This window comes from Thamnophis sirtalis, unplaced genomic scaffold (assembly GCF_051295495.1).
Source record: "Thamnophis sirtalis isolate CommonGarterSnake01/CBP01778 unplaced genomic scaffold, rThaSir2_p1.2 scaffold_1, whole genome shotgun sequence".
Taxonomy (NCBI): Eukaryota; Metazoa; Chordata; class Lepidosauria; order Squamata; family Natricidae; genus Thamnophis; species Thamnophis sirtalis.
The window spans coordinates 165,198,606-165,222,443 of NW_028261381.1; the positions used below are offsets into that span (position 1 = coordinate 165,198,606).

Sequence of the window (23,838 nt, forward strand, 5' to 3'; positions counted from 1 at the left end):
TATGACTTGCTTAAAAACACCTTGCTTTAACCCAGGGGTCTCCAGCCTTAGCAATTTTAAGACTTGTGGACTTCAATTCCCAGAATTCCCCTTTCAGCAATCTGGCTGAGGAATTCTGGGAGTTGAAGTCCACAAGTCTTAAAGTTGCCAAGGTTGGAGACTCCTGCTTTAACCAACAGAAATTCAATCAATTGTGGTCCTAAGTGAAGGACTACCCTGCACTTGAACAACATCTGAAAAGTGTCAGCTTCCCCAGAGACAGCTTTTAGAGTGAGTATCAGGGTATAGGAGTTGCCAACAAAATATTGGTGGGTAACCCAGAGGTTGAACAGAGGTTTGAACTATGTGGCTGGAGAAGACTCCTGCGAGTCCCTTGGACTGCAAGGCAATCAAACCGGTGAGTCCTAGAGGAGATCAACCCTGACTGCTCTTTAGAAGGCCAGATCCTGAAGAGGAAACTCAAATACTTTGGCCACCTAATGAGAAGGAAGAACTCTAATGCTGAGAAAGACTGAGGCCAAAAGAAGAAGGGGACGACAGAGAATGAGGTGGCTGGATGGAGTCACTGAAGCAGTAGGCGTGAGCTAAATGGACTCTGGAGGATGGTAGAGGACAGGAAAGCCTGGAGGAACGTTGTCCATGGGGTCGCAATGGGTTGGACATGACCTCGCAACTAACAACAGCAACCCAGAGGTTGTGGGTCGCCCGTGACACTATTGGTGCACTTCTCTCTCCTGTAAAGCCCAAATAGGCACTGCTAAACCTCAGTGACAAAACATCAACTATACAATTGTCATTTTATTTATTTCCTTCTATTCCCCAAAATAAAGAGGGGCACTAGCAGCCCTGGTGGCGCAGAGGTTAGGATGCACTATTGCAGGCAAATTCTGCCCACAGCCTGGAGTTCAATCCTAATGGGCCTCAGGATCGTTGACTCAGGCTTCTATCCTTTGAACATCGGTAAAATGAAGACCCAGATTGTTAATATGCTGACAATGTAAACACTATGAAGTGGTATATAAGCCTGCTATTGCTATAAAGAGGAGGCCTTCTATGAAAGGCTATAAAGAAGTGAACGACTTCCAAATTGAGCAAAATATTTGAGCTTCATTCCCTCTAATGATTTTCCCATTTGCTGGCAATGAAGGGGACCTTAGCCAAAGAAAGTACCTCACCCCCTGCACTCTATGGTTTTCCTTCTTCCCAAGATAGCAATAGCACTTAGACTTATATATCGCTTCACAGTGCTTTTGCAGCCCTCTCTAAGCGGTTTACAGAGTCAGCCTATTGGCCCCAACAATCTGGGTCCTCATTTTACCAACCTCGGAAGGATGGAAGGCTGAGTCAACCTTGAGCCTGGTGAGATTTGAACTGCCAAATTGCAGGCAGTCGGCAGAAGTAGCCTGCAGTACTGTACTCTAACCACTGCACCACCGCGGCTCAGGGGGGAGTTTGCACAGTTTCAGAGCCAACCAATATAAATGGGTAAATTATCCTGGTGGTTTCCAAGCCCATCTCTGACCCTTGTTTGTCTTTTTCTCCAAGGATTTGAGCTGGAACAAATATATAGACAAGAACCTGGAATTTTATGACCAGTTGCTTTTGGATACCATCCGGCGTGACCAGGATCCGGTGGTGAGGGAATACATGCGGTTGCTTGCCCTGTGTCACACTGTCATGGTGGAGGAGAAAGAAAGTGAGTAGACTAGTAGTTGATTCTACTTTTGGTCATCTCAGTTTGGTAGGAGTTGGTCACGAGCAAAGCTGGAACAAGCCGAGACTGGAGATAACAGAAAAATTCCCAACAGCCATCTTCTTTTTTAAAAAAAAATTATACCCTGCCTTTATTGTTTTTACACATAACTCAAGGAGGTGAACATATCCAACATGCTTATTCCTTCTCTTATTTTCAACCTTGTGAAGTGGGTTTTGCTCAAACAGAGTGACTGGGTCAAGATCACCCAGCTGGCTTTCATAGCTAAGGCGGGATTTGAACTCAAGAGTCTCCCGCTTTCTAGCCTTGGTGCCTTAACCGCTAGACCCATGATGCCACCAGTGACACACAGAGCCCTCTCTGCGAGCACGCGAGCCTTCGCCTAAGCTCAGCTCCACTGCTCAGGCGTGCGCGCCTCCTGCCGGCCAGCTGATTTTTGGGTTGTGTGTGCATGTGCGGAGGGGTCATGCACGCATGCACAGGGAGAGTGCTGGGATGTGTGGAGCCCCCCCCCCCAATGGCCCGTTTGTTTGTCCCAGGAGGCTGCAGGAAGGCCTACTGGGCCCAAAATGGGGCGTGGGAGGGTCATGCGTGCATGTGCAGGAGCCGGGGCCGGGGGGGGGGGGCGCACGTGCATTGCAATATTTGGGCATGTGACGACAAAATGGTTAGCCGTCACTGCATTAGACCAAATTGGCTCTCTGAATACTGGATCCTTTTGCACCCCAAATAATAGATTTTATGTGGGCTTCACGTTCTGTTGTGATCTTCAGGAAAGGGTTTAAACTGACTTCAGCAGAGAGACACTCAAACAGAAAGTTCAGATCATGGGAACTGGAAGGAGTGCCTGTCTAAGCTATGTTCTAGAAAGACTTCAGACATGCATTTGCACACTTTTCCAAGAAGCCATTTGTCTCTGATAACCAGTACAATGCCTAATCTTTCTAACATTACTCAGACAGGCCAGCTGTAGGTCTTTTAAGCACACTGGGGAGAGGCTGAAAAAAAGATATCCTCTGTTTTGGTTGTTGTGCTGGCATCTCAACCCATCTGATTTGCTTGACTGCATTTCGTTGCCAATAGGAGAAGGATGCCGGTATGGCTTGACATTAGATCTGAAGAGATCAAAATCTTCTTTTGAAACTGCAATTAATTCGACGACACCTGAGCCACTCTTTCTAATCCGATTACCTGTCCGCTTGAGGCATGACCAAGGAGGGCGTCTCCCCAAGTTACAAACAATGCTGGGCTCTACTGTGACGCCTCATCATCAATGCTGAAAGAGATACAGTTTTGTTTTGAGAAACGAAATAAGGGTTGGCGACGGGTATTTTTAGGTAAGCTCCCCGTTAGGAGAGCAAGTGCGTTTAGAGAAGCGTTGTGAGAGTTGTGTTGGAGAACACACAAACCAGCATACAGAGACACTGCAGTTTAAATAGGCTTTTACTTTCGTGGAAATAGAGGTATCAGTCCATCAAACAGTCCAAGTCATACACGGATAAGACAGTCAGTCATCAATGTCTTTCAGTTAAGGGATAATCCAAATAACATAGTCCAGTATCATATAATCAGTACAGTACTCACAGTTTGCTAGCAATTGCAAAACTTACAATACCACACGGCAATTTCTAACAGCCAGCTTCCAGAACACTCAGATCAGCCCAGCATCTAATGAACAGAGAGCTAACAGTCATTGTGGCTTCCTCTTATGGCTGATTGAGGAGAACAGCAACCAATCACATTTTACAGTATGATTTAAAGAAACAGGTATAGCATTGTGTTGTGGCCCAGCAGGAGCCGTTGGAGCTGCCACCAGACTCCGACAGCGAGAGGCCCGATGAGTCGGCTCTGGGGGATGTGGAGGACCCTGGACAGGGTTCTGACTCCGAGCAGGGCGCAGAGAGGCTGATTGGCCATTAGGAGGCACCTGAGCCTTGGACCAGTGGGGAGGAGACAAGGGAGAGTGAGCCGGATGCCAGTAGTGAGTTGTTCCTGGATGCACGCCATCAAAGAGCTACAAGGCGTCAGGAACAGTTGCGCAGTTACAGGAGGTGATTGCACTCAGCTGGTGGTCATTAGGCTCCTCTCCATACTATAAAAAGACTCCTTGTGCACACGCCCCTCTTTGCAGAAGTCAATGCAGGATTGAATGTCGGAGGACATTACTGTGAGCTTGGCAGGCTGGATTTCTGCCAAGCCTTATCTGTGCTGGATTGCTGCCCAAGCTTGTCTGTGCTGGTTTGCTGCAAAGGACCTGTCTGTCTGTTAATTAAATGCTGTAACTTATCTCTGGCTCAGAGTGTTTGTTGGTATGGGACGAGGGGGGTCAGAACACATTGCTATATGATTTATATATTGCCAACCCAACCGTTAGATTATATTCCTGACAGGTATGCTTATTATGCCTGTGTCAAGAAAAGTGTTCATGACATGTCAGTCAGTGGTGGGATTCAAATTATTTTGTTACGGGTTCTGTGGGCTTGGCTTGGTGGGTGTGGTGTGGCTTGGTGGGCATGGCAAGGGTAAAATCTCCATTCCCACTCCGGGGGAAGATTACTGCAAAATCCCCATTTCCTCCCGATCAGCTGGGACTCGGGAGACAGAGAATAGATGAGAGCAGGAAGAGGTAGTATTTACTCTTCTCCGAACTACTCAAAATTTCCGCTACCGGTTCTCCAGAACTGGTGAGAACCTGCTGAATACCTCCTCTGATGTCATTATAACAGAGAAACGGTTGTCCAATCTTTTCTTGAAACCCTCCAGTGATGGAGCCACCTTCGGGACATTTATGAAGATGTTGACGAGTATAGGACCTGTGACAGAGTCTTGGAGTAGCCCACTGCATGCTTCTCTCCATGTAGATGTAATATTCACGGTTCATCTATCTCGGCATTAAATAGTTTTTAAATTTTTAAATTAAATTTTAAAATGTGTTTAAAACTAAAGGTAAACTGCTCCAAACTCGATTGCAGAAAATATGGCTTCAGCAACAGAGTGGTCATTGCCTGGAATGCACTGCCTGACTCTGTTGTTACATCCTCAAACCCCCATAACTTTTACCTTAAACTATCTAGCATGGACCTCACCAGTGGTGGGTTTCAAAAATTGTTCGAACCTACTCTGTGGGTATGGCCTTCTTTGTGGGAGTGGCTTGCCCCCATGTGACTGGATGGGAGTGGCTTGCCGCCCATGTGACCGGATATGAAGATGCCGATGACACTTGTCAGAACCACTTTAAATTACCTCACACACAGCACTGGCATGCATAAGAATATGATGTAAACTTGTTTTTTAAAAGGCATCTTTGGTTTGCGTTAAAACAACTTCAACACACGCAATGTTCTGATTGCACCACAAACGCAGCAGTCATCCTTACCTTTCACAGAGGCACTGAGTTTTATAAATATGAGCATGATAGTGTAGAATAATCATATCCAAGGACCAGTGGTGGGTTTCAAAAATTTTTGAAACCTCTTCTGTAGATGTGGCCTGCTTTCCGGGTCCACTGGTGGAACCTATTCTAACCGGTTCGGTAGATTTGACGAACCGGTTCTACCGAATAGGTGCGAACTGGTAGGAACCCACCTCTGGACCTCACCCTATTCCTAAGAGGTCCGTGAAGGGGGCGTGCATAAGCGCATCAGCGTGCCTACCGTCCCTGTCCTATTGTCCCCATTTATTCTTTCCCATTTCCTGTTGTTATCTCGTAGATGTTGGACAAACTAAATAAATAAAATAAATAAACACAGACCCCTGAGCCTTCACATAATGTGTCCCAAGTAGGATAATGTGAACCTGGTCATTCCTGCCTTGAGGGAGATCTCTGGGTTGATTTCTTCAATCATCCATTTGTTTATTTTCTTGGCTATCCATAAAATCCTCAGGAGGCTCCCACAATACCAGAGTTCAAAAGCGTCAATATTCTTCCTAGCCTCCTTTCTCAAAGTCCAACTTTCACCTTCATAGAGTATTGCAGAGAATACTAAGGCTTGCACGATTCTGATCGTGGTAGTGATAGACACATCAGAGCATCTGAAGAATCATAGGATATTTTCTGTTTATTTATTCTATTATCAAAGGCTCCAAGAGAAGTATAGATGGCTTCCCCCACCACACATCACACACTTTTTTATGTTCAGGCTAATCCTGTGAGGGTTTTTATGGCCTTTCAACTAAACGTTTGTGAAATAGTTTAGAAGATACAATAAAGAAGCCGTAATAAAGAAGATAATAATTCCTGGCAACTGTTAGTAGCCTAAGAACAGCCACAGCAGAAATAAATAAATTAAAAAATACACTTGAGTTTTTAAAAGTCAGGAAGAATAAAAGGTAAGATATCTAAAGATACTACGGGCGCGGTGGCTCAGTGGCTAGGATGCTGAGCTTGTCGATGAAAGAAGTCGACAGTTCGGCGGTTCAAATCCCTAGTGCCACGTAATGGAGTGAGTTCCCATTACTTGTCCCAGCTTCTGCCAACCTAGCAGCTTGAAAGTATGTAAAAATGCAAGTAGAAAAATAGGAACCACCTTTGGTGGGAAGGGAACAACATTCTATGCACCTTCGGGGTTTAATCATGCTGGCCACATGACCACAGAGACGTCTTCGGACAGCTTTGGCTTTGAAACAGAGATGAGCACTGCCCCCTAGAGTGGAGAATGACTAGCACATACAGTATGTGCGAGGGGAACCTTTACCATTATCTTATCTAAAGGTATTAGCATAAACCTCAGGTGAGTTTCCTTCACAAAAGGTTCCAAAACCCATACCCTTTCCCCCCTCTAAGATTTAGAATGTTTTACAAGGTCAAAATATTTATACAAGGTTAAATATGAGCCAGCTGTGTGCAGCAGCTGCCAAAAAAGCCAACACAGTTCTAGGCTACATAAACGGAGGGATAGAATCAAGATCACGTGAAGTGTTAATACCACTTTATAATGCCTTGGTAAGGCCACACTTGGAATACTGCATTCAGTTTTGGTCACCACAATGTAAAAAAGATGCAGAGACTCTACAAAGAGTGCAGAGAAGAACAACAAAGATGATTAGGGGACTGGAGACTAAAACATATGAAGAACAGTTGCAGGAACTGGGTATGTTTAGTTTAATGAAAAGAAGGACTAGGGGAGACATGATAGCAGTCTTTCAATATCTCGGGGGCTGCCACAAAGAAGGGGGAGTCAAGCTATTCTCCAAGGCACCTGAGGGTAGGACAAGAAGCAATGGATGGAAGCTAATCAAGCAGAGAAGCAACTTAGTACTAAGGATAAATTTCCTGACAAAACAATTAATCAGTGGAACAGCTTGCCTCCAGAAGTTGTGAAAGCCCCAACACTGGAGGTTTTTAAGAAGATATTGGATAGCCATTTGTCTGGAACGGTATAGGGTTTCCTGCCTAGGCAGGGGGTTGGACTAGAAGACCTCCAAGGTCCCTTCCAACGCTGCAATTGTACTGCATTGTATTAACTTCTGGGACACTCTTTCGACTTTGGTCTAATCTTTTTGTTCTTAGGTGAGCTTGTTTATCAAGCTGCTTCTCCAGATGAGGAAGCCCTGGTCACAGCTGCCAGAAACCTGGGTTATGTCTTTCTCTCCCGCACTCAAGATACCATCACAATAAGTGAACTGGGCGTACAACGAACTTACAAGGTGCTGGCATTGCTAGATTTCAACAGTGTGAGAAAACGGATGTCTGTTTTAGGTGAGTATATGGGGTCCTCTGGTACTATTTCTCTGCATATATGTTGAACTGCGAAGTATAGCTTCTCTAATGGGTATTTGGCAGAGGTGGGTTCCTCCTGGTTCAGCCCGGATCAGGTGAACCAGTAGTGGCGGTGGTGGGAGGCTCCGCCCATCCGCCCGGATGCTTCTGCACATGCGCACGAACTGGTAGTAAAAAAAAATGGCAACCCACCACTGGTATTTGGGCAAATGTGCAGGATTGGAAAGAAAACCTTTTTTTAAAAAGTGGAGAATTTCATTTTAAGGAGGATTAGTGTGAAGTACCCGTGGTTCGCCTCATGAGGCCAATGTTGAGAAAAGACACGGACACGAGCTTTCTCGGGATGAGGCGACCCAGATTGGGGGTCTGGTAGCCCCTTTTATTGAGATAGGACAGAGGCAGGAGGAGCAATAGCATGTGATTAAAGACAGCCTGTAAAACTACAATTGCTAATCTACTGCTCAGGGAAGTTCTGTCTATATATGGTCAAATCCTGGGCGTCATTGGGTAAGGCACGTCTAGAGTGAACTATCAGGACGTTATGTTGTGCACTATCAGGATATCAGGATGTTATGGAGTTTGTTTCCTGTGGTTCAGCGTGGCTGCGCATGCCCTGTTATGCACTGGGCCATGAGTGACCGCCACACCTACACAAGGAGTTATGTGACAACATCTACTTTTTTCTTTTTTGTCAAAAAGACTTTTCCTCTTCCTCTGCCAGGGCTCTCAACAGTGCTTTTTGTTGCTGCACATCAAGGCCTGTTAAAGCCGTGTTGATAAGAGCCGAGGTGGCGCAGTGGTTAGGGTGCAATACTGCAGGCCACTTCAGCTGACTGTTATCTGCAGTTCAGCGGTTCTAATCTCACCGGCTCAAGGTTGACTCAGCCTTCCATCCTTCCGAGGTGGGTGAAATGAGGATCCAGACTGTGGGGGCGATATGCTGACTCTGTAAACCGCTTAGAGAGGGCTGAATGCCCTATGAAGCGGTATATAAGTCTAACTGCTAACTGCTATTACTCTTTTTCTGTACCATGCCCTCCACTGTGGACTGGATTATACTTCGGATGACAGGGATAATCACAGCATTCTACAAATAAACCAGTAGAAAATCACATCATGGCAAAGGGTGGGCAAAGAGGGAATAGAAAGTTACAGCACAGCATAGGGGGGGGGAGAAAGGGCATGTGTGGGAGTAGCTGGCTCACATAGTTCATGTTACATGAGGCTGCATAGTGAGTCCTGGCCGTTTAGGCCGGAAAGATGTTTCTGATGCGATGTTTTTGCATCCCTGTGTATGTGTGTTTCAGACAGCAGAAACTGCCCTGCACACACACACACACGGAATGGATTCCAACATATTAGGCAGATCCATCTGCTTTATTGAAAACAGCCTAGAACTGTAGGAAGGGGTGGCGTATAAATTAATGCAATGGACTAAGGAAATCTGGTGAGAAACAAAACTTACAATTTGAACCCATATTGGCAAATGGAAAATGAAAGCAACCGATAAGGATTTTGTGTCTAAGTACCTCCATGTTCACTCCTTACCTGCTGCTGAATTGGGATAAATTAAAATGAAATCTCATTGTTTTAAGACAAAATAAGCTGGGGGATATCCCAAAGGTACTTTTCCCGAAAAGGCAGCCAGACCTTCTTGGATTTTTGCTTTGAAATCCAAGAAGCTTTCTCCATTCTAACAGACAGGTGGGGAATGGAATCAGAGATGGGTTCCTACCGGTTTGGCCAAATAGGTAGTACTCTGCTGGACATGTAACCATATCAGTTCTATCCTGGCCCATCTTTATTTTCTGTTCTGCACAGGTGCAGAACAATCTTCATTGCAAAAATGTATTATTTTTTTTTGCTTTTTAAATGGTGTGCGCATGCACAGACCTTTTAAAGTGTAAATGTGCACATGTGAAGCGAGTGAGCGTGCACAAAAATTTTCAGGCATCGAACCAGTAGTAATGCCACCAGGAACCCACCCCTGAACTTTTTTGATGGAGGTGGGTACATTGTGAGACATGCCGGCAGAATCAAGTTAGGCATTTTCTGAATTTTTGATACATTGAGCCCAAAACATTGACCATCGCTGATCTAGGAACAGAGAGACCAAGTGGGGAGGGGGATATTCACTTACTTTCCCTACCGGTTCGCAAATGTGAACCATCCATGCATGCACTCTGCCTTCCACACGTGCGCTTTGGCTTGAAAACGTGTCTACATAAGATGGCATAGAGCCGGGGCAGGTGAGTGCCACCCAGGGATGGGTTCCTGCCAGTTCTAACCTCTTCTATAGAAGAGGTTCCACAAATCTACAGTGCCGTTTAGAACCGCTTCCAGCTCCCTCCCCCCGCCCGTCCGCACATCATCAAGATGAAGAGCGAGAGGAGGAATTCTGGGAGAGTTGAAGTCCACAAGTCTAAAAGCTGTCAAGTTTGAACACCCCTGGGAGTTTTTTCCCTAAAGGGTTAGGGGTGCAAGGGTCTTGTAACTTGACAGCTTTAAGACTTGCGTGCTTCAAATGCCAGAGTTCCTGAGCCAACATTTTGGTTGCTAAGCAAGAGCGTTGTTAAGTGAGTTTCACCACATTTTTACAAGTTGGCCACGCCCACCCAGTCACATGGCTGGCAAGCCACTCCCACCTGGTCACATGGCCAGCAAGTCACTCTCACAAAGCAGGCCACACCTACAGAAGAGGTTCTAAAAATTTTTGAAACCCACCACTGGTGCTACCCCTTTACACTAAAACCATCCAAGGACAGCCTTGAGCCATGTGAAAGCTGTTAGGCTTAATCACCCATTACTTGGGAGGGAAAGCTGGAAAAAACAGCTGTGAATGGGGACTAAGACAATAAAAGTAGGATAGCAAATGTCATGCCAGCATATTTTTCAGCAGCCTCAAAGTCATTTGGAGACTAGAGCAGTTCAGCTCAGCAGTGGCAAAAAGCTTTTCAACTGAATTTGCTTCTGGAGTCCCTTCTCAGGCCGCAACATCCCTCCCCCCCCCTCCTTGCCCACACACACACTTAAACCAAGCAACCACTGGGTGGCAGCAAAGATCTTCTGACTGCCATCTAGTGGTCATCAGGATTTTTTGCATCCCAGTTCTGATAGCTCGACATTGGACAAGCAGAGAGGAATAGGATGAACTTCTCACACACCCTGGGGCAGTGATGATGAACCGTTCTGGCACCGAGTGCCCAAACCAGAATGTGCATGCGTGCCGGCCACCCGCAATTTCCACTACCAGTTCGGGCGAACCAGTACAAACTGGCTGAAAACCACCTCTGAGAGAGACCGAGGTTTAAATGTGCTGATCTCAGCCATGAAAGCTCATGTATAACTTGGATCAACCTATTGTAAGAACTGAGTGCTTGGAGGGAAAAAGAAATGTGAATGTAACAAACAAGCAGGCAAACCAACCAAGAGATGAATACAAGGGGACATAAAGCCGAGGTGGCACAGTGGTTAGGGTGCAGTACTGCAGGCCACTTCAGCTGACTGTTATCTGCAGTTCAGCGATTCAAATCTCACCGGCTCAAGGTTGACTCAGCCTTCCATCCTTCCGAGGTGGGTGAAATGAGGACCCAGACTGTGGGGGCGATATGCTCATTCTGTAAACCGCTTAGAGAGGGCTGAAAGCCCTATGAAGCGGTATATAAGTCTAACTGCTATTGCTATTGCTATAAATATCCTTATCTCTTTTTCTCAGTGCAAGATCCTGAAGGTTGCATCAAGCTTTACACCAAAGGGGCAGATTCTGTCATCCTAGAAAGACTCCACAGTGACCGGACTAATGAAGATTGCACCGTCAAAGCACTGGATGTAAGTTTTGTATTGTATAGAAAAGCCATAAATGGGGGCCATGATTATCTCGTTCAAGGGTGTCAAACTCAAGGCCCACAGGGTGCTTAGATCTGGCCCGTGGGCTCACCCTGGAAACAATGAAGGACCGGCCCACGGTGCCTCTACCAGCAAAACCGGAGCTTGGGAGGGCTGTGTGCGGCCTCCCCGAACTCTGTTTTCACTGGCAGGAGGCTGTAGCAGCCGAAAACAGAGCCTCGATGAGTGACGTGGAGCTGGCCATGCCCCTTGCCCCCGACGTCAAGCACAACCCTGATGCGCCCCACGATGAAATCGAGTTTGACACCCCTGATCTAGCTGAAGCTCTGCCCCATTTTTAGGTGCATCTATGTGTGTTAAAAGGAGCAGGGGCGTCAATCTTGCAGTTCAGCTGTCATCTTGATGGCTTTAGTTACAATTAACACCCACCTAATTAATCTGCTTAATTTTGAGCCAATCACTCCTCCCAGGGGTGGGCTGCTGGGGGTTCGCAGGGGTTAGGGAGAACCTCTAGCTAAGATTCTGTGCAGTTCGGAGAACCCCCAAATCCCATTCCTGGCTGGCCCCACCCTCCCCTCCCCTCCCAGGAGTCTCCATGTGGCCTATTTTGGATGCAGGTAAGTACAGGATGCTCGCAGAGGCTTGTTGGAAGGCGAAAAACAGGCCTACCAAAAGGTCGGGCCTCCGGAGCCTGAGGAGGGCAAAAATACCCCCCACCATAGGGCAGGAGGCTGACTAGGTCATGCCCACCATGGCCACGCCCACCCAGTAACCAGGCGGAGATCCCTTGCTAAAATTTTTGAAGCTCACCCCTGCTCTTCGTCCAGGGACCATGTGGGGGAAAAACTGAACTAAGAAGAGATTGGAGAGCCATTTGTCTGAAATGGTTTCCTGCTTGAATCTGGGGTTGGACTAGAACAGTGATCCCCAACCCCCGGGCCGTGGACCGGTGCCGGGCCGTGGAATACCTGGCACCGGGCCGTGCAGCGGCCGGGGGCCATGATCGCTGCAGCGGCCGGGGGCCATGATCGCTGCAGCGGCCGGGGGCCATAGTTTCTTTCTGTATGCAAATTAGGGCTAACTGGCACAAGGGGTGTTACTGGACCGCTGGTGGCACTCTGACGTCACCAGCGGCCCACCGCCCCCCTGTGTCCAGCGCCGCCCTTCTCATTCCTTTTCAGCGCTTCAGCGCTGGCCGATTCCTGAAAAAAACCTAAGAGCGCCTGCGCAGCTACGTAGGGCTAGCGTAGACAGCGCTAGTAGCGTAGCCTTGCGTAGGCGCAGTTTGTGCTACGCTATCTACGCTAGCCATACTGAACTGCGCCTGTGCAAGGCTACGCTACTAGCACTGGTCATCGACGCGCTCAGTGGGCCACGGTAAAATTATCAAAGGCTGACTGGTCCGCGGCGATAAAAAGGTTGGGGACCACTGGACTAGAAGACCTCCAAGGTCCCTCCCAACTCTCTTGTTTTGTACACTACTGAAGTTCTTGGAGGAAAGTTTGGATGGGAATCTCACAAATAGGCGCACAAATTCATAGCCAATGCCGCCCCCTGAACAACCCATGCTTCTCCTCTTCTCCCAGAGTTTTGCAGCGGAGACCTTGAGGACTTTATGCTTGGCTATGAAAGAGGTGGACAAAAACGACTACGCTCTGTGGAGGAAGAAACACCATGCGGCGAGCATCTTACTACAGGGCCGAGCCCAAGAGCTGGACAAAGTATATGAGGAGCTTGAGCAGAATCTCAAGGTAAACATTGGTTTTGGTCTGGACTGACAGCCGAGTCAAAGGGAGATCGAAGGGATATATTAAAAGACGACGTATTAAAGAAGAGAGTTGTTAAAGAAGACAATGTGAAGTACTACTGTTATTATATCACTGTTATTACATTATTATTATTATGTGGTTAATCTTTGGTGAGATTCACAGTCTTTGGGGCTGATTGGTAACCAAGGACATAGGAACTGTTAAGGTAACGTCGGAAAGTATAAGCTGTTCCAAGTAAGGTGTTTTTTTGTAAAATCAGGATGTTCAAGTCCGATAAATTTAAAATTTCCAAATAGCGAGGTAGCCCTTTAGGTATTGCTCCAAGGGCTCCAATTACAATCGGGACAACACATGATTTATTTTTCCACAGTGGCTCAACTTCAATTTGCAAGTCCCGGTACTTTGTGATTTTTTTTCTTGCTGCTGATTATTGTTGTTGTTGTTGTTGTTGTTGTTAGAATACTAAAACAAAGATGAATATTTTTTTAAAAATAAAAACAAACGGAAATCTTGGATATTGTTCCATTTTTTGTGTAGGAAGTTAATCCCCCCTCCTCTCCTAGAAAAATGAAATATCCTGGAAAATATTGAAAAGGCAGAATATTATATTTCCCTGGATCAGAAATGGAGAAACATGTTTTTAGGGAAGAAGACTATCTTAATAGCCCCCATCTTTTAATGGGCCATTAAAATTCCTGAGCTAGTCTATTCTACATAACAAAGATATCCCCCTTTCAGCTCCAGGGTGATGGGATTAAGGACTTTACCCATCTCACTACAGGGCACCTGGGAAGAAGCAATGCTCAACCAAACTTAGCCTACAGCAGTGATGGCGAACCTTTTTCGCCTCGGGTGCCAAAAGCCACCCCCCCCTAATTTCATGCCCTGCCGGGCTGTGCCCTCTGCGTATGTGCACTTGACCTCCCCCGCTACCCCATGCATGTGCACACAGTTTTCTTGGAGCCTGGAGACTGGAAATTGCTCGTGTTCTGACGTCCGGTGGGCCGGCCCGGTAGGTCCATTTTTCACCCTCCCCAGGCTGCAGAGACTTTGTAGGAGCCTGGGAAGAGCAAAAAACGGCCCAACACGCAAACTGGAAGTTTGGTAACGGACTTCTGGGTTGCCCGTTGAGCCGTTTTAAGCCTCCGGAGGGTGAAACACGGCCAAAGATCAGCTGGCCAGTGCACTGGAGCTGACACAGCAATGCCTTGTATGTCCTCAGAAATGGCTCCATGTGCCACCTGTGGCACGCATTGCATCACATGGCCATGGGGATGCTGCAATGGTCTGGGGGGAAAATGATCCTGTCACTTTCTTCCGGTCCTGTTGCAACTTTGAACGATCACTACGCAAATGGTTGCATTTTGAAATGTTGGGCTCAGTTGGGTCATATGTCGAGGACTACCTGTACTGTACTATGAAATTTGTACTGTGAAGTTTGTACGGTGAAGTTTTGAATCAACTCTCCTTTTGTTCTTTCAGCTTCTGGGTGCCACAGCCATAGAGGACAAACTACAAAATGGGGTCCCTGAGACCATTCATCTTCTCAAAAGGGGGGGCATCAAAGTGTGGGTGCTAACTGGAGATAAGCAAGGTACCTCAGCCAGTTTGTGACTTTCAGAAATGACGTTCTTTTATGGGAATTTTTTTGGGGGGTGGGGGGTGGGTAGGCATCCAAATGATTTTACTTTGCTTCAAGACATAGGTCCACAGCTAAGTACAGAATCTGAAAAAAATAAACTGCATAAACAAATTAAAATTCATAACTCACTGAACCCCTAAATCCGTGATGGTGAACCAATGGAACCATCTTTTGAGGCCATTTTTCACCTTCCAGAGGCTTAGCAATAGCAATAGCAATAGCAGTGAGACTTATATACCGCTTCATGGGGCTTTCAGCCCTCTCTAAGCGGTTTACAGAGTCAGCATATTGCCCCCACAGTCTGGGTCCTCATTTCACCCACCTCGGAAGGATGGAAGGCTGAGTCAACCCTGAGCCGGTGAGATTTGAACAGCCGAACTGCAGAACTGCAGCCAGCTGAAGTAGCCTGCAGTGCTGCATTTAACCACTGCGCCACCTCGGCTTCAGGGACGCTCCTGAAGTGTGAAAAACCAGCCCTATGGGCAAACCGGATGTTTAGGAACGGAGTTCCAGTTTGCTCGTAGGGCCGGTTTTTTGACCTCCAGAGCCTTCAGGGAGGCCTCCTGGGGGCTCCTGAATGTTCTGGAGGGCTAAAACCACCCAGGGGGCCTCCAGGGGCGCTGTTTTCACCCTCCCCAGGCTCCTATAAAGCCTCCGGAGCCTGGGGAGGGCAAAAAAAGCACTCCAAAAATTTGGGGGGGGGGGAGTGCTGGTTGTGTGCGCATGTGCACTGGGGTCATGCACAAAGCATTATGGATGTGGCACGCCTACGCCCCCCCCCTGCGCTCCCCCAGCTTTTGGCACGCAAGCCAAAAAAGGTTCGCCACTAATGCCCTAGGTTAATAACAGCCATAGTGGTGCAGTGGTTAGAATGCAACAGGGGTGGGCTTCAAAAATTTCAGCAACCAGTTCTCTGCCCGGTTGCTTGGTTGGGGGGGGGGGGCTAGTCAGATTCCTGCAACCCATTGGGGAGGGGGTGTTTTTCACCTTCCCCAGACTCTGGAGGATCTGTTGTTTTAAGGTATAGGTAGTCCTTGACTTACAACTCCTCATTTAGTGAGGTTAGATGTTACAACAGCACTGAAAAAAGCGACTTATGAGCGTTTTTCACCTTCTGCATTGTAGAATCCCCATGGTCACACAGCCGAAGTTCAGGCTCTTGGCAACTGGAATGTATTTATGATGGTTGCAGTATCCCGGGGTCATGTGATGAGGGGTGGCATTTATTTACTTTCCCTACCGGTTCGCAAATGTGAGCGTGCACCCATCAATGCATGAGCTCGGCCTTCCATGCATGCGTTTTGATCGCATGCGCGGCTTGCATGCATGCATGCACACAGCTTGAAAATGTGCCTAAATAGGACGGCATAGAGCTGGGGCAGGTAGACAGCCACCTGCGATTTCCACAACTGGTTCGGGTGAACCAGTCCGAACCGCCTGAATACCACCTCCGTATGTGATCATTTTTTGTGACCTTCAGACAAGCAAAGTCAATGGAGAACCCGGATTCACTTATCAACCATGGTACTAGCTCAATCACTAGAGTGATTCATTTAACAACAGTGGCAAGATAGGTCGTAAAATGGAGCAAAACTCACTTAACCAATGTCTCATTTAGCATCAGAAATTTTGGGCTCCATTGTGGTCGTACGTTGAGGACTACCTGCAGTCTTAAAAAAAAAAAGACTCTTGTTTCAGGCACGGAAGCAGAAATAGAAGAGAATGTCCCATGCTCCAGCTTTTAATCCCATTTCTGGTCTCCATTGTGTTTGCAGAAACTGCTGTCAACATTGGGTTTGCTTGCCAACTCCTTTCTGAAGATATGACCATTCTGGAGGAGAGCGAAATCAGGTACCGAGTTCTGAAAGACGGGCTTGGGTGTCTGTGGTTGGGCAAGTGAAAGGAAGGAACTCAAACTGAGAAATAATCAGGTGTTCTTAGGAAACCCTAGATCCGTGATGGTGAACCCATGGCAAGCAGAATTCTCTCTGTGGGCATGCAAGCTATTGCCCCAGCTCAGCTCTACCGCACACGCGCGCCACCTGCTGGCCAGCTGCTTTTCAGGTCTCTGCTGTGCAGGGGGGGGCGTATGTGGGAGACATGCACACATGCAAGGCGGCATGGGGTCACATGCAGGGGTCACATGCATATGCACGGGGTCGTGCACACATGTGCAGGATCAGGGAAGAAGGGGGGTCATGAATGCATGTATGGTGGCAGGGGAGTGCAGGGGGTGTTGCATGCACATGTGGGGTGTGTGTGTCACACGCACATTGTATTATGGGTGTGCATTCAACACGCAGCAACAAAAATGTTAGCCATTCCTGCCCTAGATCAAATTTGGATCTAGGTTCACTAAGGCCAGTTGCAAAGGGAGAACTAAAACTCATAGTAGTATCTAGCCTAGCATCTTAACCATCACACCAAACTGGCTCTCTCTTATGTTCAAATCATTGGATAATTACTCTCTGTCACACACCTTGACTGTATTGATTGAATGTTTTAGTACAGCTTGTACAGAGGTTTTCCCCCAAAACTTCATGAGCCCTTAATACAATTAGGCCTCAACTTATGGCAGCTATTGGGAGCAGAATTTCCATTGTTAAGCAAAGCAATTGTTAACTGAGTCAAGCCCGATTTCACTATTTTTTTGCCGTTGTTGTTAACCAGATCACTGCAGTTGTTAAGTGAATCATGTGGTCATTAAGCAAATCCAACTTGCTTCATTGGCATTGCATGTCAGAAGTGGGCTGAGAAGATTGGCAAAGGTGATCACATGACCTATTATGGCCCGCCAGCGGATCTGGCAGCAGATTCGGACAGTGGGGAGGTTGGGGAGGAACATGGGCCAGTCCTGGAGTCTGGGGAAGGCTCTGATGAGGGATCTGTGTCGGAGGCAGAGATGGGTCTGGGCCGTGTGACAGTTATCAGCTGCCTTCAGAGTCAGACATTAGTGAGGCAGATGAACAGCTGGAGCCTGCTTCCAGTGTGTGAATGCCCAGAGTTGCCAGATGAAGGGAACAGCTAAGGATCAGGGGTTGACTTGAGAGTAAGGCCACAGGTGGAGGGTGAATGGCCCCTCCCAGAGGGAATAAAAGAGGAGCAAAAGGCGAGGGAAATTCGGATATTGGGCAAGTAGTTCATATTTATGATGGCTGCAGTGTCCCAGAGTCATGGGATCCCCTTTTGTGATCTCTTAAGCAAAGTCAAAGGGGAAGCCAGATTCACTTAACAACCGGGTTACTAATTTACGACCTGCAGTGATTCAGTTAACAACCATGGCAAGAAAGGTCATAAAATGTGGCAAAACTCACTTAACAAATATCTCACGACGACAGAAATTTTGGGCTCAATAGTGGTCATACGCAGGGGACTACCTATACTTCTTCAAGGGAAGAGCAGCTGTCCAGCGCGCATGCGTGCAACGGGACCCAGAAGAGCAGCTGGCAATGGCGCATGTGCCCACAGAGAGGGCTAATACGGACTCTGTTCCTGAACTTTCAGCTTTTCTTTGTGTCAGAGTTTGTTGCAGAACAATCAAATCCAGAAAGCACACAGAGATAACTGATTCAGTTGGATTCATTAACTTCTTTATATACATAATAACAGATGAATAAATGTACAATACCGAGAAGCAGGTTCTTCCAATGTGGTAGAAAAGTAGAGAGCAGTTACAAGCAAGCACAAAGCAGAGGAGAGCAGTTAGTTTCACTTCAGAGTTCAAAGCAGACAGGCCTGACAGACTGCTAGTTTACTTCACAGACCAGCAGACTGCTTTCTGCTTAAGTTTCTGTTTCAATTCTCTGCACCAACTCAGATCTATTTAAGCTCCCATTGGCTGACTTAGTTGCTATGCCTATTCATTGGGAGAGACATTGTTCCCATGTCTCTCCCACTCATAAATATTCTTTTTTTAAATAATTTTTTTATTTTTTATTTAAAACAAACAATTCTTCTTTACATGCTGTAGAAAGTGTATCAGTTGGTTACAAAAAGACTTTCGTGCATCTCTTCCACAGTCAACAAACATAATTCATATTAACTCAAGCATTTTAATTCAAATATTTAAACATGTCACCATCATCATATCTCCATTTTCATTTGACTATAATTGTTTAAGCATCCTTCATCATAAAATATACCAAAGTTTAATACATAACTACATACTGGCCTTTCAATTACTATTTTTAAAATCCTCCACTAACACTAAATCCTTATGTCCTATTCTAGCTAAACATCCATAATATTTCGAGTTTCGAGTTTCGAGTTTCATTTTATTTATATGCCGCCCTATTCCCAGCGGGACTCAGGGCGGCGCACAAACCCAAGGAGGGGAAGGGAAACACAAAAACTACACAAAAAGTACAGGGCATATAAAACAACCAACAGCCACACGATTCGAGAGGGGAAGGGAACTCATCGACCCCAGGCCTGCTGACAGAGCCAGGTTTTAACGGCTTTTCGGAAGGCCTGGAGAGAGGTGAGGGTCCGAATCTCTGCGGGGAGCTCGTTCCATTTAATAACAAAGTTTTCTAATCCTCCTTTCCAAATCACTGTTTAAAATTTACATCCAGTTTCTATATTATACCCATATCTATATATATGTTGTTATTCTTATCCCTCCTTTATTTAACTATATCCTGTATCATAACATTTTCCCCCTAATAATCAAAACTTTAACTGTATCTAAGTTGATTCCCTTTTTTATTAACCTTTATGTATAATCCAAAGGGATTTCTAATCTTCCTTACATGGGTACAATTCCATATTCCTATCCAATTATACTCATCATAACACTACACATTGTATACATTAGTAACATTATCAATTATTTATTTAAACTACATCTATTGTCAATAAATTTCACTAAGTTTAACTAGTTTTAAATTATATTCTTCCATCTATCAACCTGTATCTTTCCAATAGCAAAACAGTCTCATATCTTCTGCCATTTGTGGTGCCAGTCCTCTAATCATCTCCTTGATCAACTTTGTATGGACTCCTCTTAGCAACTTCTTGCTTATAAGATCTCTCATGTAATCCTGATGCCTTCTTCTGTTTCCTTAATCAGCTTATCTTTGCTTGTCAGTAGTGTTATCCATGCTATTGCTAATAAAATTTCACTCTTTAAAATCTATGTTTTTTTTTCTTCTGTATCTTGCCCTCTGGGATAAGTTTCCTCTCCCTTTAATTCCTCTTTCAGTATTCCACTCTGTCCATTTTCAGAGAGCAGCCAATCACCATAAATATCAGCAAATTTAATCTCTTAATATTCATTTTCCACTTCAATTTTTTGAGTTTTAACCACCACATTTTTCATTTGATAAACATCTTCAACTTCTTCATCATATTTTGCTGTTATGTACTCTAAGTCTTCCAGCTTCTTCTCTATCCTCTCCTATGTATTTGATAATTTCTGTATTTCTGAAAATATCTTTTGCAAGCTCAAGATTTCTGTTTGCTTTTGAAATTGTGCCATCCTCTTCAGCTAACAAACACAGCTGCTCTAGCTTGGAAGGTTAAAAAAAATTAAACATAGATTCACAAAAATGTTTGTTTTCACTTTTATCTGGTTAGAGATATACTTCAAAGGGACATCTGTATGCTTCCCTTCTTATCACTCTCTATAACCAAGCAGTAAGACCTTGCAGTGCCAAGCCAAAACAATCAGCAAAGAAAAAAAAAACCTGTTCCATTTCCAATACACAAACTCCAATACACAAACCCTCCAGCCTCCGAGCAGCAGTGTTATCGTTGCAAATCTTATTTCTTTTGTATCTTTTTTGTATTTCAAGTTAGAAAAAAGAGTCCAATCTTTAAATGAGTTAGAAAAACACCAACAGCAATGAAAGATGAAAACTTTAGTCCATAGGTTACAGAGAACAATAGAAGAAAAAATAGAAGAAGAAAGCTTAATCAATCCGTTTCAAAAGGCTCGCATAAATTCCATCCACGAAGATAGCATTTAAGAAGTAAGATAACCTCTGTCCAAAACCATTCCAAATTTAATTCCGCCGCTTGATTCTTCTGTTCTCCAATTTAAATTAATTTTAAGTTTTTTATAGGCAGTCTCTTTTTAAAACAGTAAAAATTCCTCACCAGCTGGAAACACTTTCTCTTTCCGTATCCTTCCGTTTTGGAGCCGCCCCGACTTTGTCAGCCTTGGCTGGATTTTTGGTCGCTGGCTTGAAGAACTTCTCTTGCATCGATCAGGGACTTTGCAGTGTCCCTGAGGTCAGAAGACGTATTCTTCCTGTTCACTGTCTCTTCAGGGCGGTTTAGGTCGGATTGGACCACACAGTGGCAAAAGTATTGGCTGCGGTCTCGGAGCATCGAGACCGCATGTCCATATCGTCGTGACGTTGGCTCCTCCCCACTCATGAATATTCTAACACTTTGTCTTTATCTCGGACTCAGAAATTAAACTTTGCATGAATATCCTGCAGATTCCACAACCGAGGGATGGGAAGGTTAGATGTTGCAGATGCAGATGTGATGACTTGTGGTCCCAGGTTCATGACACCTGTCCTTGTCCCCCCCCCCCTCCGCCTTGTTTTTCAGTGAGATTCTTGAACCAGCCTGGTACAGCGGCGACAGTTTGGCTGGCAGTGGTGAAGCCCTGTGCAACATCGGCTCTTTTCTTCCTTACCAGGCATCTGGAGCGCATGGCAAAAAAGCCCTGGTGGTCACAGGCGACTTCCTTGTAAGATAGAACATTTTCAATGGGTCCCTCTCTCCTCTATAGTACGGGTAGTCCTCGATTTACGACCTCAATTGAGCCCAACATTTCTATGGCTAAGCAAAACAGTGTTTAAGTGCATTTTGCCCCAGTTTACAACTTTTCTTGCCACAGTTGTTCAGAGAATGGCTGATGTTAAGTTAGTAACAAGGTTGTTAAGTGAATTGGGTTTTCCCTTTGACTTTGGTTGTCAGGCGGTCGCAAAAAGGGAATCGCATGACCCCTGGGACACTGCAGCCGTCACAAATATGAGTCAGTTGCCAAGCGCCCAAATTTGGACCATGTGACCATGGGGGTCGTCAGTGTGAAAAACTGTCACAAGTCACTTTTCTCAGTGCCATTGTAACTTCACACGGTCACGAAATGAACTTTTGTAAGTCGAGAACTACCTGTAACTGGGTTTTCTTTATGACATCTGGGATATTTTCCTGCACATTGATAGGAGAAATTCAGAAGAAGAGATTTCCGTCAAGGTAGGGAAAAGCCTATTTTTTAATTAATTTAATTAAGGGTTCCCTGACTTCATCTACTGACTGAGGTAACAGAATAATAGGATTATAGAATAACAGAATGGGTAGGGACCTTGGAGGTCTTCTAGTCCAACCCCTGCTCAGGCAGGAAACCCTACACCAAATGGTTATCCAGCATCTTCTTCAAAACTTCCATTGTTGGAGCATTCACAACATCTAGTGGCAAGTTGTTCCACTGATTAATTGTTCTAACTGTCAGGAAATTTCTCAGTTCTAAGTTGCTTCTCTCCTTGATTAGTTTCCACCCATTGCCTCTTGTCCTGCCCTCAGGTGCTTTGGAGAATAGCTTGGCTCCCTCTTCTTTGTGGCAACCCCTGAGAGATTGGAAGACTGCTATCATGTCTCCCCTAGTCCTTCTCTTCTTTAAACTAGACTTACCCATGTTCTCACCTAGGCTTCCGCAGCAGCATGAAGCCAAGTCCTCATCCCAATAAACCCCTTTTATTTAATTTACAGTGAATTCCTCTCCAGCAAAGTCCCAGTCACAGTCTTTCAAGATAGTTCACAAATACCGACCTTTATCAGGCTTGGAGTGTGGCCAGGCTGATATCTTTCAGATGCCGCAATACTTGGCACGAATGCAGGGATAAACTAATTGTCTCCTGCAAACCCCCCCCCCCTTCGCTTCTCTTTTATTCCCTATGGGAGGGGCCATTCACCGTCCACCTGAGGCCTTATTCCCAAATCGACCCTTGTTCTTTAGCTGTTCCCTTCGTCTGCAGGCGCACACTGGGAACAGGCTCCAGCTGTTGGTCTGCCTCACTGATGTCTGACTCCGAAGGCAGCTAATAACTGTCAGACAGCTCTGGCCCCTTCTCTTCCTCCAACTCAGGGCACTTGTCAGAGCCTTCCCCAGACTCCAGGACTGGCCCATGCTCCTCCCCAACCTCCACACTCTCCGAAGCTGCTGATAGCTCCATTGGCGGGCCGCAACAATCCAATTCCAGCAACCGTTCTTGGTAGGAGAGCTATAATTCTGGGCAAAGAAATCAGGCCCCTGGGTTATATGTCTGGGCTTCATCTCTCCCCAGGAGAAAATCTTTCACACGGTGGAGAACAAGAAATCCAAGGAGAAGAAAGGTCTTTTGGAGCATTTGCGCTTCCGGATTAAGGATACCAGCAAGGAGCACGGGTACTTCATTGAAAAAGCCTTTGTGGAACTGGCTACCACTTGCCAAGCTGTGATCTGTTGCAGGGTCACCCCCAAGCAGAAGGCCCTCATTGTGCAAATGGTGAAGAGACACAAGAACCCCATCTCCTTGGCCATCGGAGACGGGGCCAATGACGTCAACATGATTAAAAGTGAGTCTGCTGCCCTTTTTGGTCTCAGAGATACAGTCTTGGGTAGCCAGGTTAGGACCTTAAGCGGGCTTTTCTCAGCCAAGACGCATGGAGATGGTACAGGTTATCCTCAACTTACAGCAGTTCGTTTAGTGACCGTTCAAAGTTACGACGGCACTGAAAAAAAGTGACTTGTGACCATTTTACACAGTTACGACCTTTGCAGCATCCCCACGATCGTGTGACCGAAATTCAGATATTTGGCAACTGGCTCATACTTACGACGGCTGATGGAACCAACCTTGAAAAGCCACACAGAATTTTGATTAGTATTTGGATTTCAGAAATCCTTGGCCTGTAAGCTAGGTTTAGAAATTTCAATTCCTTCAACTTGAATTTGATTGGAAGGTATCTTAAATGGTAAAAAATTTTCCCCCAAGAATCAAGGAAGGGAGAACTATCCCTTACAAAACGTTTAAACAGATTTCTTGCTGAGGATGGTTGAAAGTTGGCCCAAGTTGCCTTCAGTTTCACTTCTACAGGGTTATCTACCTGGTTTATTGGAACAGGTGGTGGTTTTCCACTCCTTTGGGCCTCT

General features: G+C 45.8%; 1 protein-coding gene across 1 annotated transcript in view; it reads left to right on the top strand.

Annotated features, from left to right (window-relative positions):
* The window catches only part of ATP8B3 (ATPase phospholipid transporting 8B3), a 76,638-nt gene that overhangs the window by 34,281 nt on the left and 18,519 nt on the right, over positions 1–23,838 (top strand). The window contains exons 14-21 of the mRNA XM_087702736.1: positions 1,546–1,696; positions 7,224–7,412; positions 11,149–11,261; positions 12,866–13,030; positions 14,531–14,642; positions 16,466–16,541; positions 21,252–21,393; positions 22,991–23,261. Coding sequence (XP_087558862.1) covers positions 1,546–1,696; positions 7,224–7,412; positions 11,149–11,261; positions 12,866–13,030; positions 14,531–14,642; positions 16,466–16,541; positions 21,252–21,393; positions 22,991–23,261 — 1,219 coding nt within the window. The remainder of the gene's footprint in view (positions 1–1,545; positions 1,697–7,223; positions 7,413–11,148; positions 11,262–12,865; positions 13,031–14,530; positions 14,643–16,465; positions 16,542–21,251; positions 21,394–22,990; positions 23,262–23,838) is intronic.